The sequence below is a fragment of the Tursiops truncatus genome, chromosome 14 (genome assembly GCF_011762595.2).
Source record: "Tursiops truncatus isolate mTurTru1 chromosome 14, mTurTru1.mat.Y, whole genome shotgun sequence".
NCBI classification, from domain to species: Eukaryota; Metazoa; Chordata; class Mammalia; order Artiodactyla; family Delphinidae; genus Tursiops; species Tursiops truncatus.
This window is the reverse complement of record NC_047047.1, coordinates 30,294,393-30,310,369: the sequence shown is the minus strand read 5'-3', so window position 1 is coordinate 30,310,369 and position 15,977 is coordinate 30,294,393. Positions and strand designations below refer to the sequence as shown.

Below are 15,977 nucleotides of genomic sequence, written 5' to 3'. Positions count from 1 at the left end.
ATGATTTTGATGCATCTAGGGACCTCATATAAGTAGAATATGCAGTATTTGTCTCTTGTGACTGATTTATTTCACTTAGCATAATGTCCTCAAGCTCATCTCTGCGTAGCATGTGTCAGATTTCCTTCCTTTTTGAGACTGCTTGTATCTATTGTGTGTGTATATACGTTTTATTAACCATTCATGGTCAATGGACATTGGGTTGCTTCCACCTTTTGGCTATTGTGAATAATGACTGACTTGGGATATGGGTATACAAAAACTCTTTAAAATCCTACTTCAAGTTTTTTGGAGATATTACCAAGAAGTAGTATTGGCCAGATCATATGGTAATTTCATTTTACTTTTTTTGAGGAAAAGCCATGCTGTCTTCTATAGTAGCTGCATCATTTTACATTCTCACCAACATAGCACAAGGGTTCCAATTCTCCACATACTCATTAACACTTGTTATTTTCTGTTTGTTTGTTTAAATAGCAGCCATTGTAACGGGTGTGAGGTGTTATGAACAGTAGTTTTGATTATCGATAATACCGTATAGTAAAGGGAACTCCTGGCGGTCCAGTGGTTAGGACTCCACGCTTTCACTGCTTAGGGAGTGGGTTTAATCCTTGTCGGGGAACTAAGACCCCACAAGCTTCACAGCACAACCAAAAAAAAAAAAAAAAGTAATAATATAGTTAAAGTAACCAGAATCAATTTCTAATTTCTACCAGGTTGGAATATAAGCAATTACTAATGGCGGTCCTGGTTCTACTGTGAGACCTTCTGTAGTCTCAAGCCAAATCACAGATCATTCCAGAGAGTGGTGTGTCAATAGACTTTTCTGTGATGTTGAAAATGTTCTACATCTGCACTGTCTAGTATGGGTATAGCCACTAGCCACAAGTAGCCACTGAGCACTTGGAATGTGGCCATTATGACTGGGGAGTTGAATTTTAAATTTTAGTTAATTAATTAAAATTCAAATAGCCACATGTAGGCTAGGGCTACTGTATAGGACAGCCCAAGTCTAGGGCATTCCTTTCGGGTCTTAAGACAGAAAACATGTAGTCTGCATGTAGGGAGCTGCTGGTGTTTGCCCTGACTCTCAGGGAGATATATAGAGTCCCATTAATTTTACCTAAGGAAAAATCCCGAGTCATTCCCACTCACTGCCAACACACTTCCACCGCCATCATCAACAAAATAAACACTAAGCTAACTTGCTCTCTGAAGTTCTGGAAATATTTACATATGTCCTGGCACCTGCTCCAATTGTGTTTTAAACTTGTACTTTGTTTGGCTTCAGGACCTGTATGAGGCTGAGAGAGAAAGAAATGGGGGACAGATGAGGTGAAATTTCTAAGTGTTCTCTGTCCCGGAATCAAAATCATTCTGTTGCATGGTAAGGCACTTGCCTCATTGTCTAAAGAAACTATTTGAAAGATAGTGAAAACTATATCACCTGTAATTGATACCTTTTTCCCTTTACTTGGTACAAAGATCTAATTTTACTGAAACTGTCTAGATGTCTTACCTTGGAAAATTTATGGGTGCAACAATGTGCATGAGGGCCAATTGCTGAAAGATTAATTATGAATAATTAGCAGATATATTCCTAGAAGTTTGGAATTCCTGTTGGTAGGAAACTGACCTCCATAGTCAGGCCTTTTTCTTAAAGCAGTTTCCATTTAAATTTAGTTACATAAGACAAAACCTTTAGTACATCAGCAAGCAATAAAATAGAAATGTGGTTGACATTTATTCCTATTTAACATCCAAGTGTAAAAGCTAATAGAGGGCTTCCTGGTGGCGCAGTGGTGGGAGTCCGCCTGCCGATGCAGGGGACACGGGTTCGTTGCCCCGGTCCGGGAAGATCCCACATGCCGCGGAGCGGCTGCGCCTGAGCCATGGCGCTGAGCCTGCGCATCCGGAGCCTGTGCTCTGCAAAGGGAGAGGCCACAACAGTGAGAGGCCCGCGTACGCCAAAGAAAAAAAAAAAGCTAATAGCAAGTGATTTTTAGGGGGTGTTTGCATAAGATGAATAGTGGATGATTTCAGATTTTTATTTCCATGTGTAAAGTTTCTAGTTTGCTTCTGATAATGCTAGTCTCTTTAATGTGATTTTAACTTCTTTGGGAAAAAGGTACTATACGATTGTAGAATATTTATTGTCAGGTTTATTTTCTTCTTGTAAACAGCAATAAAGGTTTAATAAAATATTTCATCTTTTATATAAGCTTTTGAGGTCTTTATGCTATATCCTAATTTTATAAACTCATCATGCCCTTATCATCACTCACAATTTATAAAACTTGTGGGAAATTTGAGAAGAATGAGTTTGCTAAATTGAAAACGTGAAAAAAATGGAAAATTACAACACATTTGGAAGTTGCAATTATTTCAGATATTCCACAGTGACAGTAGGTGATTACTCCAGTTAATAAATGTCATGGGCAGTCATCAGATGCACCAACTTTTGACTCAGATCCTTATTTTTTTTGCCTTCCCTTGCCTGATTACTAGTAAGGCAAATCTCTCCCTGGTGTTATTTTCCAAGAACTGCAGGTCCTCAGAAGCCGATTTAATGCAAATATATTTGTAACAATTTTCGCATCCAGGCATAAGTCAATAGTTGGGCAGTTATGAAACATTTGCTTGTAAGCCACTGGAAGAAAATCTTTTCAGCATTATTTGAATAAAGAAAACATCATAATTTTCTTACCAACCAACAATAGTAGTGAGGACTCATAATAACTAAGATTTTGTTAATTATCTTCTAGGTGCAGTGCTAAGCATATTATAAACATCCCAGTGAAGCAGCCATTATTTTCCCCATTTTACAGTGGAGAACACTGGAGTCTTAGAAAATGTGTCCAATTAGATTTTTAAATTCCAAGAAATAGGCACTGAATAATTACATAGGAAAAGAGAAATATCATAGAAGGGGACAAGAGGGAAAATGGGAAATACTAGAGGTCCATTGAATTGATAGGGAGAGCTGAACAGCTCCAGAAAGACTAGAAATCAAGGCAGTTCTGAGGATCTCGTAGAGGGGAGTCATGGAATTTATTTCTAAGGCAGAGTTTCCTGAAATCTCGTCTCCATTAAAAATGCTGATTCTTGGACCCCTACTTCAGACTGGCTAACTTAGGATTTCTGAGAGTGACACGCAAGGAGTTAACAGGTTTCCCAGGTGATTCTTATGTTCTCTGAAGTTAAAGATGACTCAGTGCTTTTGGCTATCCTCATCATATCTGCTCAGTTAAAAAATTCCCAGGAGAGTAAGACTGATTGGCCCTGGTTTGGATGAACTGCTCACTCATTTGTTAGAGTTTGTCATGTATGTTGGGGGGTAGGGGTGTTCCTGGATTGACAGCCCTGTGAGAATCACTCTGATGGGGGTGGAGTAGCATCCCAAAGAAGGCAGTGTTAAGAAGATAAACAGCAGATATCCACTCTAAGAAGGCTCCAGAAGGAGGCAGCAAGAGAGAAAAATATGTTCATAAATATTCAAAATACTTGGTAGAAAAGGGGAGAAATTTTAATTATGTTAAAGTCTATTTAAAAGATGCAAGCAACTGTTACCAAATGTGGCCAAGTTTTGAAAAGGTTGAATTGCTCTAGTTATTTTTTTAATTGACGTATAGCTGATTAACAATGTTGTGTTTGTTTCTGGTGTACAGCAAATTGGTCCAGTTATATGTATATGTATATACATATATATATTCTTTTTCAGGTTCTTTTCCATTATAGGTTATTACAAGATATTGAATATAGTTCCCTGTGTTATAGAGTAGGACCTTGTTGTTTATCTATCTTATATATAATAGTTTGTATCTGCTAATCCCAAACTCCTAATTTTTCCCTCCCCCACCTTTCCCCTTTGGTAACTATAAGTTTGTTTTCTATGTCTTTGAGTCTGTATCTGTTGTGTAAGTTCATTTTTTATCATTTTTTAGATTCCACATATAAAGTGAATCATGTAAAATTTCGTCATCTCTGTCTGACTTACCTTCACTTAGTATGATAACCTCTAGGTCCATCCATGTTGCTGCAAATGGCATTATTTCATTCTTTTTTGTGGCTGAGTAATATTCCATTGTGTGTGTGTGTGTGTGTGTGTGTGTGTGTGTACACACACCACATCTTCTTTATCCATTCACCTGTCAATGGACATTTAGGTCGCTTCCACGTCTTGGCTCTTGTAAACAGGAATTGCTCTAGTTTTTTTTTTGTTTGTTTTTGTTTTTTTTTTGCGGTACGCGGGCCTCTCACCGCTGTGGCCTCTCCCGTCGCGGAGCACAGGCTCCGGACGCGCAGGCTCAGCGGTCATGGCTCACAGGCGCAGCCGCTCCGCGGCATGTGGGATCTTCCCGGACCGGGGCACGAACCCGCGTCCCCTGCATTGGCAGGCGGACTCTCAACCACTGCGCCACCAGGGAAGCCCAATTGCTCTAGTTTTGATGTGCTGAAAGGAAGATGAACATACAGGTGATTGCCAAGCTTATTAAGGAAACAAGGAGAAAAAAAAGCAAATCTCTCCAGAGGTTATCTCCACTTTATGTAGTGAAAACAGGGTCCCACATAAGGGAAATGACTTGCCTGATGTCCTCCAAGATTCACAATATTCCTTCCTCCTCTCCTCTGTTCCATTCCACTTGCCATATGCATCCTGGTTCTCACCCACATTGCTAATTAGTTTCCTCTGAAATATGCCAAAGAATAATAGTATAGTCTAGTTAAAAGATGCTCATTCTCTCTGTACAGTTTAGTTTCCTCTATTCTTTTTTTATTATTTATAATTTCATTTTGTTATTGTTTGTAGTGTTCGATGAATATAAAAGGATATCACAGAAGGATATTGAACAGAGTATTCAATCTGAAACATCTGGTAGCTTCGAAGAAGCTCTGCTGGCCATAGGTAAGCTGGTAGGGGGTGGGGAGTGGAGAAACAAATATTTATAGACTTTCCTCCTTATTATCAATTTGTGGTCATGGGTTGTAGAAATTTTTTTCAGGGATAAAAAAATTGTTTTAAATCATTCATGACGTGTGATCCAGAAATTTTTTTTTTAATTGGTTTATTTTGGATTGCACTGGGTCTTCGTTGCTGTGCACGGGCTTTCTCTACTTGAGTCGAGCAGGGGCTACTCTTGGTTGCTGTGTGCGGGCTTCTCATTGCGGTGGCTTCTCTCGTTGCAGAGCATGGGCTCTAGGTGTGTGGGCTTCCGTAATTGTGGAATGCGGGCTCACTAGTTGTGGCTTGCAGGCTGTAGAGCACAGGCTCAGTAGTTGTGGCACACAGGCTTAGTTGCTCCACAGCATGTGGGATCTTCCTGGACCAGGGCTTGAATCCGTGTCTCCTGCATTGGCAGGTGGATTCTTAACCACTGTGCCACCAGGGAAGTCCCGTGTGACCCAGAATTTTAAGCGAGAAATATTATACATAACCTGATTGTTATTGTACCACGTGGCTTTATCTATTTTATATCCTCTGTGCCTTTATATCTTAGCACGTGAAAGGTTAATCCTATACTAGCTGCATCTTGCAAGTCTGTGAATGGTTAGAACTAATAACTGTTTCATATGGTACAGATAGCAATAATCTTTTTGAAATTTTATCCTGCCTTTTGCTTTAATGACCTTTATTAATTATTTGTCTAGGAACTTGACAATAAATTGAGGGTACTTTCCATCTGTGAAAATGCTTTTAGCATAGCCTATGCTCATAAAACGTCGTTTGGCTAAATTTTTCGACAAAGCAATCAAAAGATACTACTTCACACCTTGTAGAAACAATGGGAACAACTGTCTCTTCTTGTTTTGCAGATTTTATCTGTAATCTTTTCATTTCTCTTTTTATCTCTTGACAGTAAAGTGCATGAGGAACAAATCTGCATATTTTGCTGAAAGGCTTTATAAATCTATGAAGGTAAATGGCCTCCCTGTTAGCATCTGAATGGCTCTGAGGGCCTTGTGTCCACCTTCATATGCTTACTTATATCCCCCATGCAAATTAGCCAAAATCAGCTCGAGCTATTCAGTTCAATTCTTCAAATACTTCACTGAGCGCTTGCTAATAATAATGCTAGGTAATATTTATTGAGTACTTATAATGTGTGATCACTGTTCCTAATACTTTGTATGTATAATTTTATCCCCACAACAGCTCTGTGGGGCAGGTACTGTTATCATCTTCCATTTTACAGATGAGAAAACTGAGGCATAAAGAGGATAGGCAATTTGCCCAGGGTCCTCAGTGAGGAAAGGAATGGAGCAGGGATGCAAACACTGGCAGTCCAACTTCAGAGCCCCAGCTCCTAACCATGCATTGTACTCCGTGCAAGCACCCTTGCTGAGAGCCATGGGAGGGCAAGAGAGATCAAATGCAATCCCTGGTCTCAAAGAACTTCTAGCTCTGAGAGGAAGGCAGCTATGTGCAAAACACCAGTAAGAACAAAATAGAATGTAAGACGGTAGTTGAGGATCCAAATATTATAGGAACACAGAGGAAAGGGTGTTTAAAAAAATATTTGTTTGGGGGTGAGCATCAGAAAAGGACATATAAAGAAATTGGTATATTTGAGCAGGACCTTAAAGGAAGTTTTACATCAGAGGGTTTTACATGGTAGGAAGGATGGTAAAGCTGGGAAGGGAGGATGACATGGTGGGTGGATCACTGTATGTGAGGCAGGAGGGCTGGAGAACACAGGGTATGTCCCTAGAAGGGCAGAGAGCTATCTCCTCTGGTCAGAACACTGAGTGTTGAAAAGATAAGTTGGGGAAACCCTTGAGCTCCGTGGTAAGGAACCAGACTCCACAGGCCTCTAAGGTTAGAGTACAAGGGATGTCATCGAGAGACTGATACATAGTTTACCTTGATAGACTAACAAAGAGCACTGTCTGAAAACTAGCTCAGCTTTGCATGCAGGGATCTTGTTTCTTCCTTAGGGCTTGGGCACTGATGACAACACCCTTATCAGAGTGATGGTTTCTCGAGCGGAGATTGACATGTTGGACATCCGGGCAAACTTCAAGAGGCTCTACGGAAAGTCTCTGTACTCCTTCATCAAGGTGGGTCACAGCAGCCTTGCCTTGGCCCAGAGGAAAGTGCTGATGAAAGGAGGGGGTTCTGACCTAGGTTTTTAGACACTTCTTATCCTCTCCTTGGCAGAGAGGATTCCATTCCATTTAAGGATGGTACTCTAATTCAGATATTTCCAGTCTGTCTCCTTTCCCACAGATGTTTAAATGTCTGCCTGGTTAGAAGCTGGAAATGTTTGCTTTCTAAATAGAGTTAATTATTTCATGTTGACCCCAGACAAAGAAAGATTATATATATATATATTTTTTTGGAGTGTCCATATTTTTTTTTAATTTTTGAATTTTATTTTATTTATTTTTTTATACAGCGGTTCTTATTAGTCATCAGTTTTATACACATTAGTGTATACATGTCAATCCCAATCTCCCAATTCATCCCACCACCACCCCCACACCCCCTGCTGCGTTACCCCTTGGGGTCCATACGTTTGTTCTCTACATCCGTGTCTCAATTTCTGCCCTGCAAACTGGTTCATCTGTACCATTTTTCTAGGTTCCACATACATGCGTTAATATACGATATTTGTTTTTCTCTTTCTGACTTACTTCACTCTGTATGACAGTCTCTAGATCCATCCACATCTGTACAAATGACCCAATTTCGTTCCTTTTAATGGCTGAGTAATATTCCATTGTATATATGTACCACATCTTCATTATCCATTCATCTGTCGATGGGCACTTAGGTTGCTTCCATGACCTGGCTATTGTAAATAGTGCTGCAATGAACATTGGGGTGCATGTGTCTTTTTGAATCATGATTTTCTTTGGGTATATGCCCAGTAGTGGGATTGCTGGGTCATATGGTAATTCTATTTTTAGTTTTTTAAGGAATCTCCATACTATTCTCTATAGTGGCTGTATCAATTTACATTCCCACCAGCAGTGCAAGAGGGTTCCCTTTTCTCCACACCCTCTCCAGCATTTGTTGTTTGTAGATTTTCTGATGATGCCCATTCTAACTGGTGTCAGGTGATACCTCATTGTAGTTTTGATTTGCATTTCTCTAATAATTAGTGATGTTGAGCAGCTTTTCATGTACTTCTTGGCCATCTGTATGTCTTCTTTGGAGAAATGTCTATTTAGGTCTTGTGCCCATTTTTGGATTGGGTTGTTTGTTTTTTTAATATTGAGCTGCATGAGCTGTTTATATATTTTGGAGATTAATCCTTTGTCCATTGATTTGTTTGCAAATATTTTCTCCCATTCTGAGGGTTGTCTTTTGGTCTTGTTTATGGTTTCCTTTGCTGTGCAAAAGCTTTTAAGTTTCATTTGGTCCCATTTGTTTATTTTTGTTTTTATTTCCATTACTCTAGGAAGTGGATGAAAAAAATCTTGCTGTGATTTATGTCAAAGAGTGTTCTTCCTATGTTTTCCTTTAAGAGTTTTATAGTGTCCGGACTTACATTTAGGTCTGTAATCCATTTTGAGTTTATTTTTGTGTATGGTGATAGGGAGTGTTCTAATTTCATTCTTTTACATGTAGCTATCCAGTTTTCCCAGCACCACTTATTGAAGAGACTGTCTTTTCTCCATTGTATATCCTTGCCTCCTTTGTCATAGATTAGTTGACCATAGGTGTCTGGGTTTATCTCTGGGCTTTCTATCTTGTTCCACTGATCTATGTTTCTGTTTTTGTGCCAGTACCATATTGTCTTGATTACTGTAGGTTTGTAGTATAGTCTGAAGTCGGGGAGTCTGATACCTCCAGCTCTGTTTTTTTCCCCCGAGACTACTTTGGATACTTGGGGTCTTTTGTGTCCCCATTCAAATTTTAAGATTTTTGTTCAAGTTCTGTAAAAAATGCCATTGGTAATTTGAATCTGTACATTGTTTTGGGTAGTACAGTCATTTTCACAATACGGATTCTTCCAATCCAAGGACATGGTATATCTCTCTATCTGTTGGTATCATCTTTAATTTCTTTCATAAGCGTCTTATAGTTTTCTGCATACAGGTCTTTTATCTCCCTAGGTAGGTTTATTCCTAGGTATTTTATTCTTTTTGCAATGGTAAATGAGAGTGTTTCCTTAATTTCTCTTTCAGATTTTTCATCATTAGTGTATAGGAATGCAAGAGATTTCTGTGCATTAATATTGTACCCTGCAACTTTACCAAGTTCATTGTTTAGCTCTAGTAGTTTTCTGGTGGCATCTTTAGGATTCTCTATGTATAGTATCATGTCATCTGCAAACAGTGACTGTTTCACTTCTTCTTTTCCAATTGGTATTCCTTTTATTTCTTTTTCTTCTCTGATTGCCATGGCTAGGACTTCCAAAACTATGTTGAATAATAGTGGGGAGAGTGGACATCCTTGTCTCATCATTCCTGATCTTAGAAGAAGTGCTTTCAGTTTTTCACCACTGAGAATGATGTTTGCTGTGGGTTTATCATATAAGGCCTTTATTATGTTGAGGTAGGTTCCCTCTATGCCCAGTTTCTAGAGAGTTTTTATCATAAATGAGTGTTGAATTTTGTCAAAAGCTTTTTCTGCATCTATTGAGATGATCATATGGTTTTTATTCTTCAATTTGTTAATATGGTGTATCACATTGATTGATTTGCATATATTGAGGAATCCTTGCATCCTTTGGATAAATCCCACTTGATCATGGTGTATGACCCTTTTAATGTGTTGTTGGATTCTGTTTACTAGTATTTTGTTGAGGATTTTTTGCATCTATATTCATCAGTGATATTAGTCTGTAATTTTCTTTTTTTGTAGTATCTTTGTCTGGTTTTGGTATCAGGCTGATGGTTGCCTCATAGAATGAGTTTGGGAGTGTTCCTTCCTCTGCAATTTTTTGGAAGAGTTTGAGAAGGATGGGTGTTAGCTCTTCTCTAAATGTTTGATAGAATTCACCTGTGAAGCCATCTGGTCCTGGACTTCTGTTTGTTGGAAGACTTTTAATCACAGTTTCAACTTCATTACATGTGATTGGTCTGTTTATATTTTCTATTTCTTCCTGGTTCAGTCTTGGAAGGTTATACCTTTCTAAGAATTTATCCATTTCTTCCAGGTTGTTCATTTTATTGGCATAGAGTTGCTTATAGTAATCTCTTAGGATGCTTGGTATTTTTGCGGTGTTTATTGTAACTTCTTCTTTTTCATTTCTAAGTTTATTGATTTGAGTCCTCTTCCTCTTTTTCTTGATGAGTCTGGCTAATGGTTTATCGGTTTTGTTTATCTTCTCAAAGAACCAGCTTTTAGGTTTATTGATCTTTGCTATTGTTTTCTTTGTTTCTGTTTCATTTATTACTGCTCTGATCTATATGATTTCTTTCCTTCTGCTAACTTTGGGTTTTGTTTGTTCTTCTTTCTCTAGTTCCTTTAGGTGTAAAGTTAGATTGTTTATTTGAGATTTTTCTTGTTTCTTGAGGTAGGCTTGTATAGCTATAAACTTCCTTCTTAGAACTGCTTTTGCTGCATCCCATAGGTTTTGGATTGTCATGTTTTCATTGTCACTTGTCTCTAGGTATTTTTTGATTTCCTCTTTGATTTCTTCAGTGATTTCTTGGTTATTTAGTAACGTATTGTTTAGCTTCCATGTGTTTGTGTTTTTTATGTTTTTTTCCATGTAATTGATTTCTAATCTCATAGCATTGTGGTCAGAAAAGATGTTTGATATGATTTCAATTTTCTTAAATTTACTGAGGCTTGATTTGTGACCCAAGATGTGATCTATCCTGGAGAATGTTCCGTGCGCACTTGAGAAGAAAGTGTAATCTGCTGTTTTGGGATGGAATGTCCTATAAATATCAATTAAATCTATCTGGTCTATTGTGTCATTTAAAGCTTCTGTTTCCTTATTTATTTTCATTTTGGATGATCTGTCCATTGGTATAAGTGAGGTGTTAAAGTCCCCCACTATTATTGTGTTAATGTCGATTTCCTCTTTTATAGCTGTTAGCAGTTGCCTTATGTATTGTGGTGCTCCTATGTTGGGTGCATATATATTTATAATTGTTATATCTTCTTCTTGGTTTGATCCCTTGATCATTATGCAGTGTCCTTCCTTGTCTCTTGTAACATTCTTTATTTTAAAGTCTATTTTATCTAATATGAGTATTGCTACTCCAGATTTCTTTTGATTGCCATTTGCATGGAATATCTTTTCCCATCCCCTCATTTTCAGTCTTTATGTGTCCCTAGGTCTGAAGTGGGTCTCTTGTAGACAGCATATAGATGGGTCTTGTTGTATCCATTCAGCAAGCCTGTGTCTTTTGGTTGGAGCATTGAATCCATTTACGTTTAAGGTAATTATGATATGTATGTTCCTATGACCGTTTTCTTAATTGTTTTGGGTTTGTTTTTGTAGGTCCTTTTCTTCTCTTGTGTTTCCCACTTAGAGAAGTTCCTTTAGCATTTGTTGTAGAGCTGGTTTGGTGGTGCTACATTCTCTTAGCTTTTGCTTGTCTTTAAAGCTTTTGATTTCTCCATCGAATCTGGATGAGATCCTTGCTGAGTAGAGTGATCTTGGTTGTAGGTTCTTCCCTTTCACTTTAATTATACCATGCCACTCCCTTCTGACTTGTAGGGTTTTTGCTGAGAAATCAGCTGTTAACCTTTTGGGAGTTCCCTTGTATGTTATTTGTCATTTTTTCCCTGCTTCTTTCAATAATTTTTCTTTGTCTTTGATTTTTGCCAATTTGATTACTATGTGCCTCTCCTTAGGTTTATCCTGTATGGGACTCTCTGCACTTCCTAGACTTGGGTGGCTATTTCCTTTCCCATGTTAGGGAAGTTTTCGACTATAATCTCTTCAAATAATTTCTCTGGTCCTTTCTCTCTCTCTTCTCCTTCTGGGACCACTATAGTGCGAATGTGTTGCGTTTAATGTTGTCCCAGACGTCTCTTAGGCTGTCTTCATTTCTTTTCATTCTTTTTTCTTTATTCTGTTCCATGGCAGTGATTTCCACCATTCTGTCTTCCAGGTCACTTATCCGTTCCTCTGCCTCAGTTATTCTGCTATTGATTCCTTCTAGTGTATTTTTCATTTCAGTTATTGTATTGTTCATCTCTGTTTGTTTGTTCTTTAATTCTTCTAGATCTCTGTTAAACATTTCTTGCATCCTCTCGATCTTTGCCTCCATTCTTTTTCCGAGGTCCTGGATCATCTTCCCTATCATTATTCTGAATTCTTTTTCTGGAAGGTTGCCTATCTCCACTTCATTTAGTTGTTTTTCTGGGGTTTTATCTTGTTCCTTCATCTGGTACATAGCCCTCTGCCTTTTCATCTTGTCTATCTTTCTGTGAATGTGGTTTTTGTTCCACAGGCTGCAGGATTGTATTTCTTCTTGCTTCTGCTGTCTGCCCTCTGGTGGATGAGGCTATCTAAGAGTTTTGTGCAAGTTTCCTGATGGGAGGGACTGGTGGTGGGTAGAGCTGGATGTTGCTCTGGTAGGCAGAGCTCAGTAAAACTTCAATCCGCTTGATGGTTGGTGGGTGGGGCTGGGTTCCCTCCTTGTTTGGCCTGAGGCGACCCAACACTAGAACCTACCTGGGCTCTTTGGTGGGGGTAATGGCGGACTCTGGGAGGGCTTATGCCAAGGAGTACTTCCTAGAACTTCTGCTGCCAGTGTCCTTGTCCTCACGGTGAGACACAGCCACCCTCCACCTCTCAAGAAAGATTATATTTTAATGAATGGTTTTAAGAGCACAATTTCCATTTCTACCTGCTTACAATAAAAGAGAAGCAACTGAATCAGTCATCCAGAACCACATCCAGGGCCAGCTGAGGTCTGCTGAAAATATGGGAAAACATGATAGTCATCCTGGATTGCTATTCTTTACCTGGCACCAGACTTCTAGGAGTCCTAACATGGCATGGGAGTGATGCGAAATGATTCACGTCTCTCAAAACCCCTCATTACTGGGACTTTGCTTCTTGAGGATGCCAGAAGTGCCTCAGGAATATGAAGCCAAACCCATTTCCCTAGAAGCTGGTGTTGCCAGCACAGATCAGGATTTGATCTGTGAATTAAATATTCTGATCCTACTCATAGCTTGGAGAGGTTTAACTACTAGGTGATTTGAGCTGCAGAGTTTATGACTATGTCTACAAGGCATTTAGGAACTTGTTTCTATTTCTGTACAGTCTGTGAGGTCACTGTTTTTTGCAGAGCTGAAATATAGCTAGGTGTAAGCAAAACAATTTTAAGATTCAAGGATGACCATAAATGAAGCTATGGGAAAATATATTTGTAACATATACTTATAATGTAGGGTTAATATCCCTATATGAGGAACTTGTACAAATTACTAAGAACAAGGAGAAAAATCCTAAAAGAAAACTGGACAGAAAGAAAACATGAGCTTCATGAAAGATGAGACACAAATGGACAATAAATATGTACAATGTTTAATCTCACTAATATACAATGGATTGCAAATAAAAGCAAATCATCATTTTTCACCTAATACCTTAAAAAAGTTTAAAGAGGTCATAACCAGCATTGAGAAAGGCTTGGGAAAATCTCGCCGTCTCTTATGGAAGCACTATAAACTAGTCTAACTTTCCGGGGAGGCAACTTGCCAATAAATGTTTAAAAAATAAACTATACCTCTTACTTAGTTATTATATATTTAAGAATATCTTTAGGCAGAATAATAAGATAAAAGTGCGCTAATCCACAGAATGGGAGAAAATAATATCTAGTAAGGGTTTACTATCCAGAATATATAAAGAACTCCTAAAACTCAATAACAAAAAGACAAACAACCCAATTAAAAAATGACAAGGGATTTAAATATCGTCATTTCTCCAAGGGAGATATACAAATGGGCAATAAGCACGTGAAAAGCTGTTCAACATCATTATGAAAACCACAGTGAAATACCACGTCGTACCTACTAAGATGGCTATAATTTTTAAAACATGGAAAATAACAAATGTAGGAGAGGATGTGGAGAAATTAGAACCTTGTGTATTGCTGGTGTGAATGTAAAATGGTGCAGCCGTTGTGGAAAACAGTTTGGCGCTTCCTCAAAAATTTAAACATAGAATTACCATGTTACCCCGCAATTCCACTTCCAGGTGTATACTCAAAAGAAATGAAAAAGGGGACTTAAACAGGTATTTGGACACCAACGTTAACATTATTTATAATAGCCAAAAGGTGGAAACAACCTAAGGGTCCATGAACAGGTGAATGGATAAACAAAACGTGATATATACACACATAATGTGAATGAAGTTTCCGATACATGGATGAACTTTGGAAACATGCTAAGTGACCTAAACTAGACACAGAAGGACAAATACTGTATATGATTCTACTTACATGAAATATTTAGACTAGGTAAATTCATAGAGACAGAAGGTAGATTAGAGTTTACCAGGGGCTGGAGGATAAGGGGAATAGGAAGTTCTTGCTTAGTGGTTACAGAGTTTATTACACATTATTTTAATTTTTATTAACCAATAGAGAATGACTCAAATTATGGGAAATCTATCCAGTGGAATACTATACAGACACTAAAATGATGGGGTAAAAAATATTGATTGACTAGGGGAAACAGCACAATAAATACATTTACATTATATGTTTGTATATATATAAATACGTTAATATGTGTATACACACACTCACACAACACTGGAAGAAATTTAAAATAAAGAATACATTGCCCATTCAATAAAAATTGTCAAAAGAAACAGAATAGAAATAGAAAATATGTAAATAATAGAAAAAAGACAGGAGTAAGGTTACAAATTTAAGTTATAATAATAAATAAACTCTCAGGTTAGGTAAAAATATAAAATCCTACTCTATGCTGTTTATAAGGAACAATTGAAATACAGTGATATGTAAGAAGCTTTAAAAAGAAAAGGCCAGGGAAAAGAACATTTGACAAAAAGAAAGCAGGGATTATACTATAAGTAAAAAGAAGAATTTAAGGGGAAAAAGCATTAAATAGGACAAAGTAATAGATCACTTTATATTGATAAAAGCAACAATTTACAACAAAGATTAAATTACCATGAAACGTTAGTTGCCAAATAGTATTGCATTCAAATATATAAATAAGAAACTTGAGGCTCTAAAAGAAGACGTTGATGGAAATACTATGCTAGATAGACTTTAACACATCCTTCTCTTTTGGCAGATCAATGAGATAAAGTATAAACAAGGGTGTATTAAGATTGATTTTAATAGATATACATTAAACTTTGAATCCCATCCCATCTTTTCTAGTGCCCATGAAGCACTAGCAAAAATTGATCTATTATTTAGGCCATGAAAAATTCTATGTAGAAATTATAGCACCTTTCTGGAAGGCTATTTTGCAACCCATATTCAAAGAAAATACATGATCATTAATCTGGTAATTCCCATTTTATGAACATTTATCCTGAATACATCATTCAAAAAATGCACAAAAATTTATAGTATGTTTATTGCGGCAGTGTTTATAATAGTGAAAAATTGGAAAAAAAAATAAATATCCAATGGGGGGTAATCAAATAAATTATTTTACCTATGTACAATAGAATACTCTGTAACCATTAAGGAATGATACTGTGGAAGAGTATTTAATAAATTAAAATAGGTAAATAGGTATAGAAGTTTAAATAAGTAGAATATGGAAGAATACTACAATCCCATCATGTAGGAATCTATATGCATAGAAAAAAGTCTGGAAGGATATGCAAAAAACAAAATGTTAGGCAGAGTAATCTCTAGATGTTAGAATTATAGATGATGTTTTTATATTCTTTTATGTCTATTTTCTACATTGAACAGGTGTTCTTTTTATAATAAAAAATAACAAATGTCATTTAAAAAAAAAACCTCTCTAAGAATGATCCTGGCAAGACTGAAAAAGTTAACCTAGATGACTTTGAGCTGTGTATTCTATTTTTAAACCCATTTATCTGATTGTA

At 37.4% G+C, this 15,977-nt stretch overlaps 1 protein-coding gene across 1 annotated transcript in view; it reads left to right on the top strand.

The window, feature by feature from the left end:
* The window catches only part of ANXA4 (annexin A4), a 72,165-nt gene that overhangs the window by 55,082 nt on the left and 1,106 nt on the right, over positions 1-15,977 (top strand). Inside the window, exons 10-12 of the mRNA XM_019942846.3 lie at positions 4,811-4,906; positions 5,859-5,917; positions 6,937-7,059. Of these exons, the coding sequence (XP_019798405.1) occupies positions 4,811-4,906; positions 5,859-5,917; positions 6,937-7,059 (278 nt within the window). The remainder of the gene's footprint in view (positions 1-4,810; positions 4,907-5,858; positions 5,918-6,936; positions 7,060-15,977) is intronic.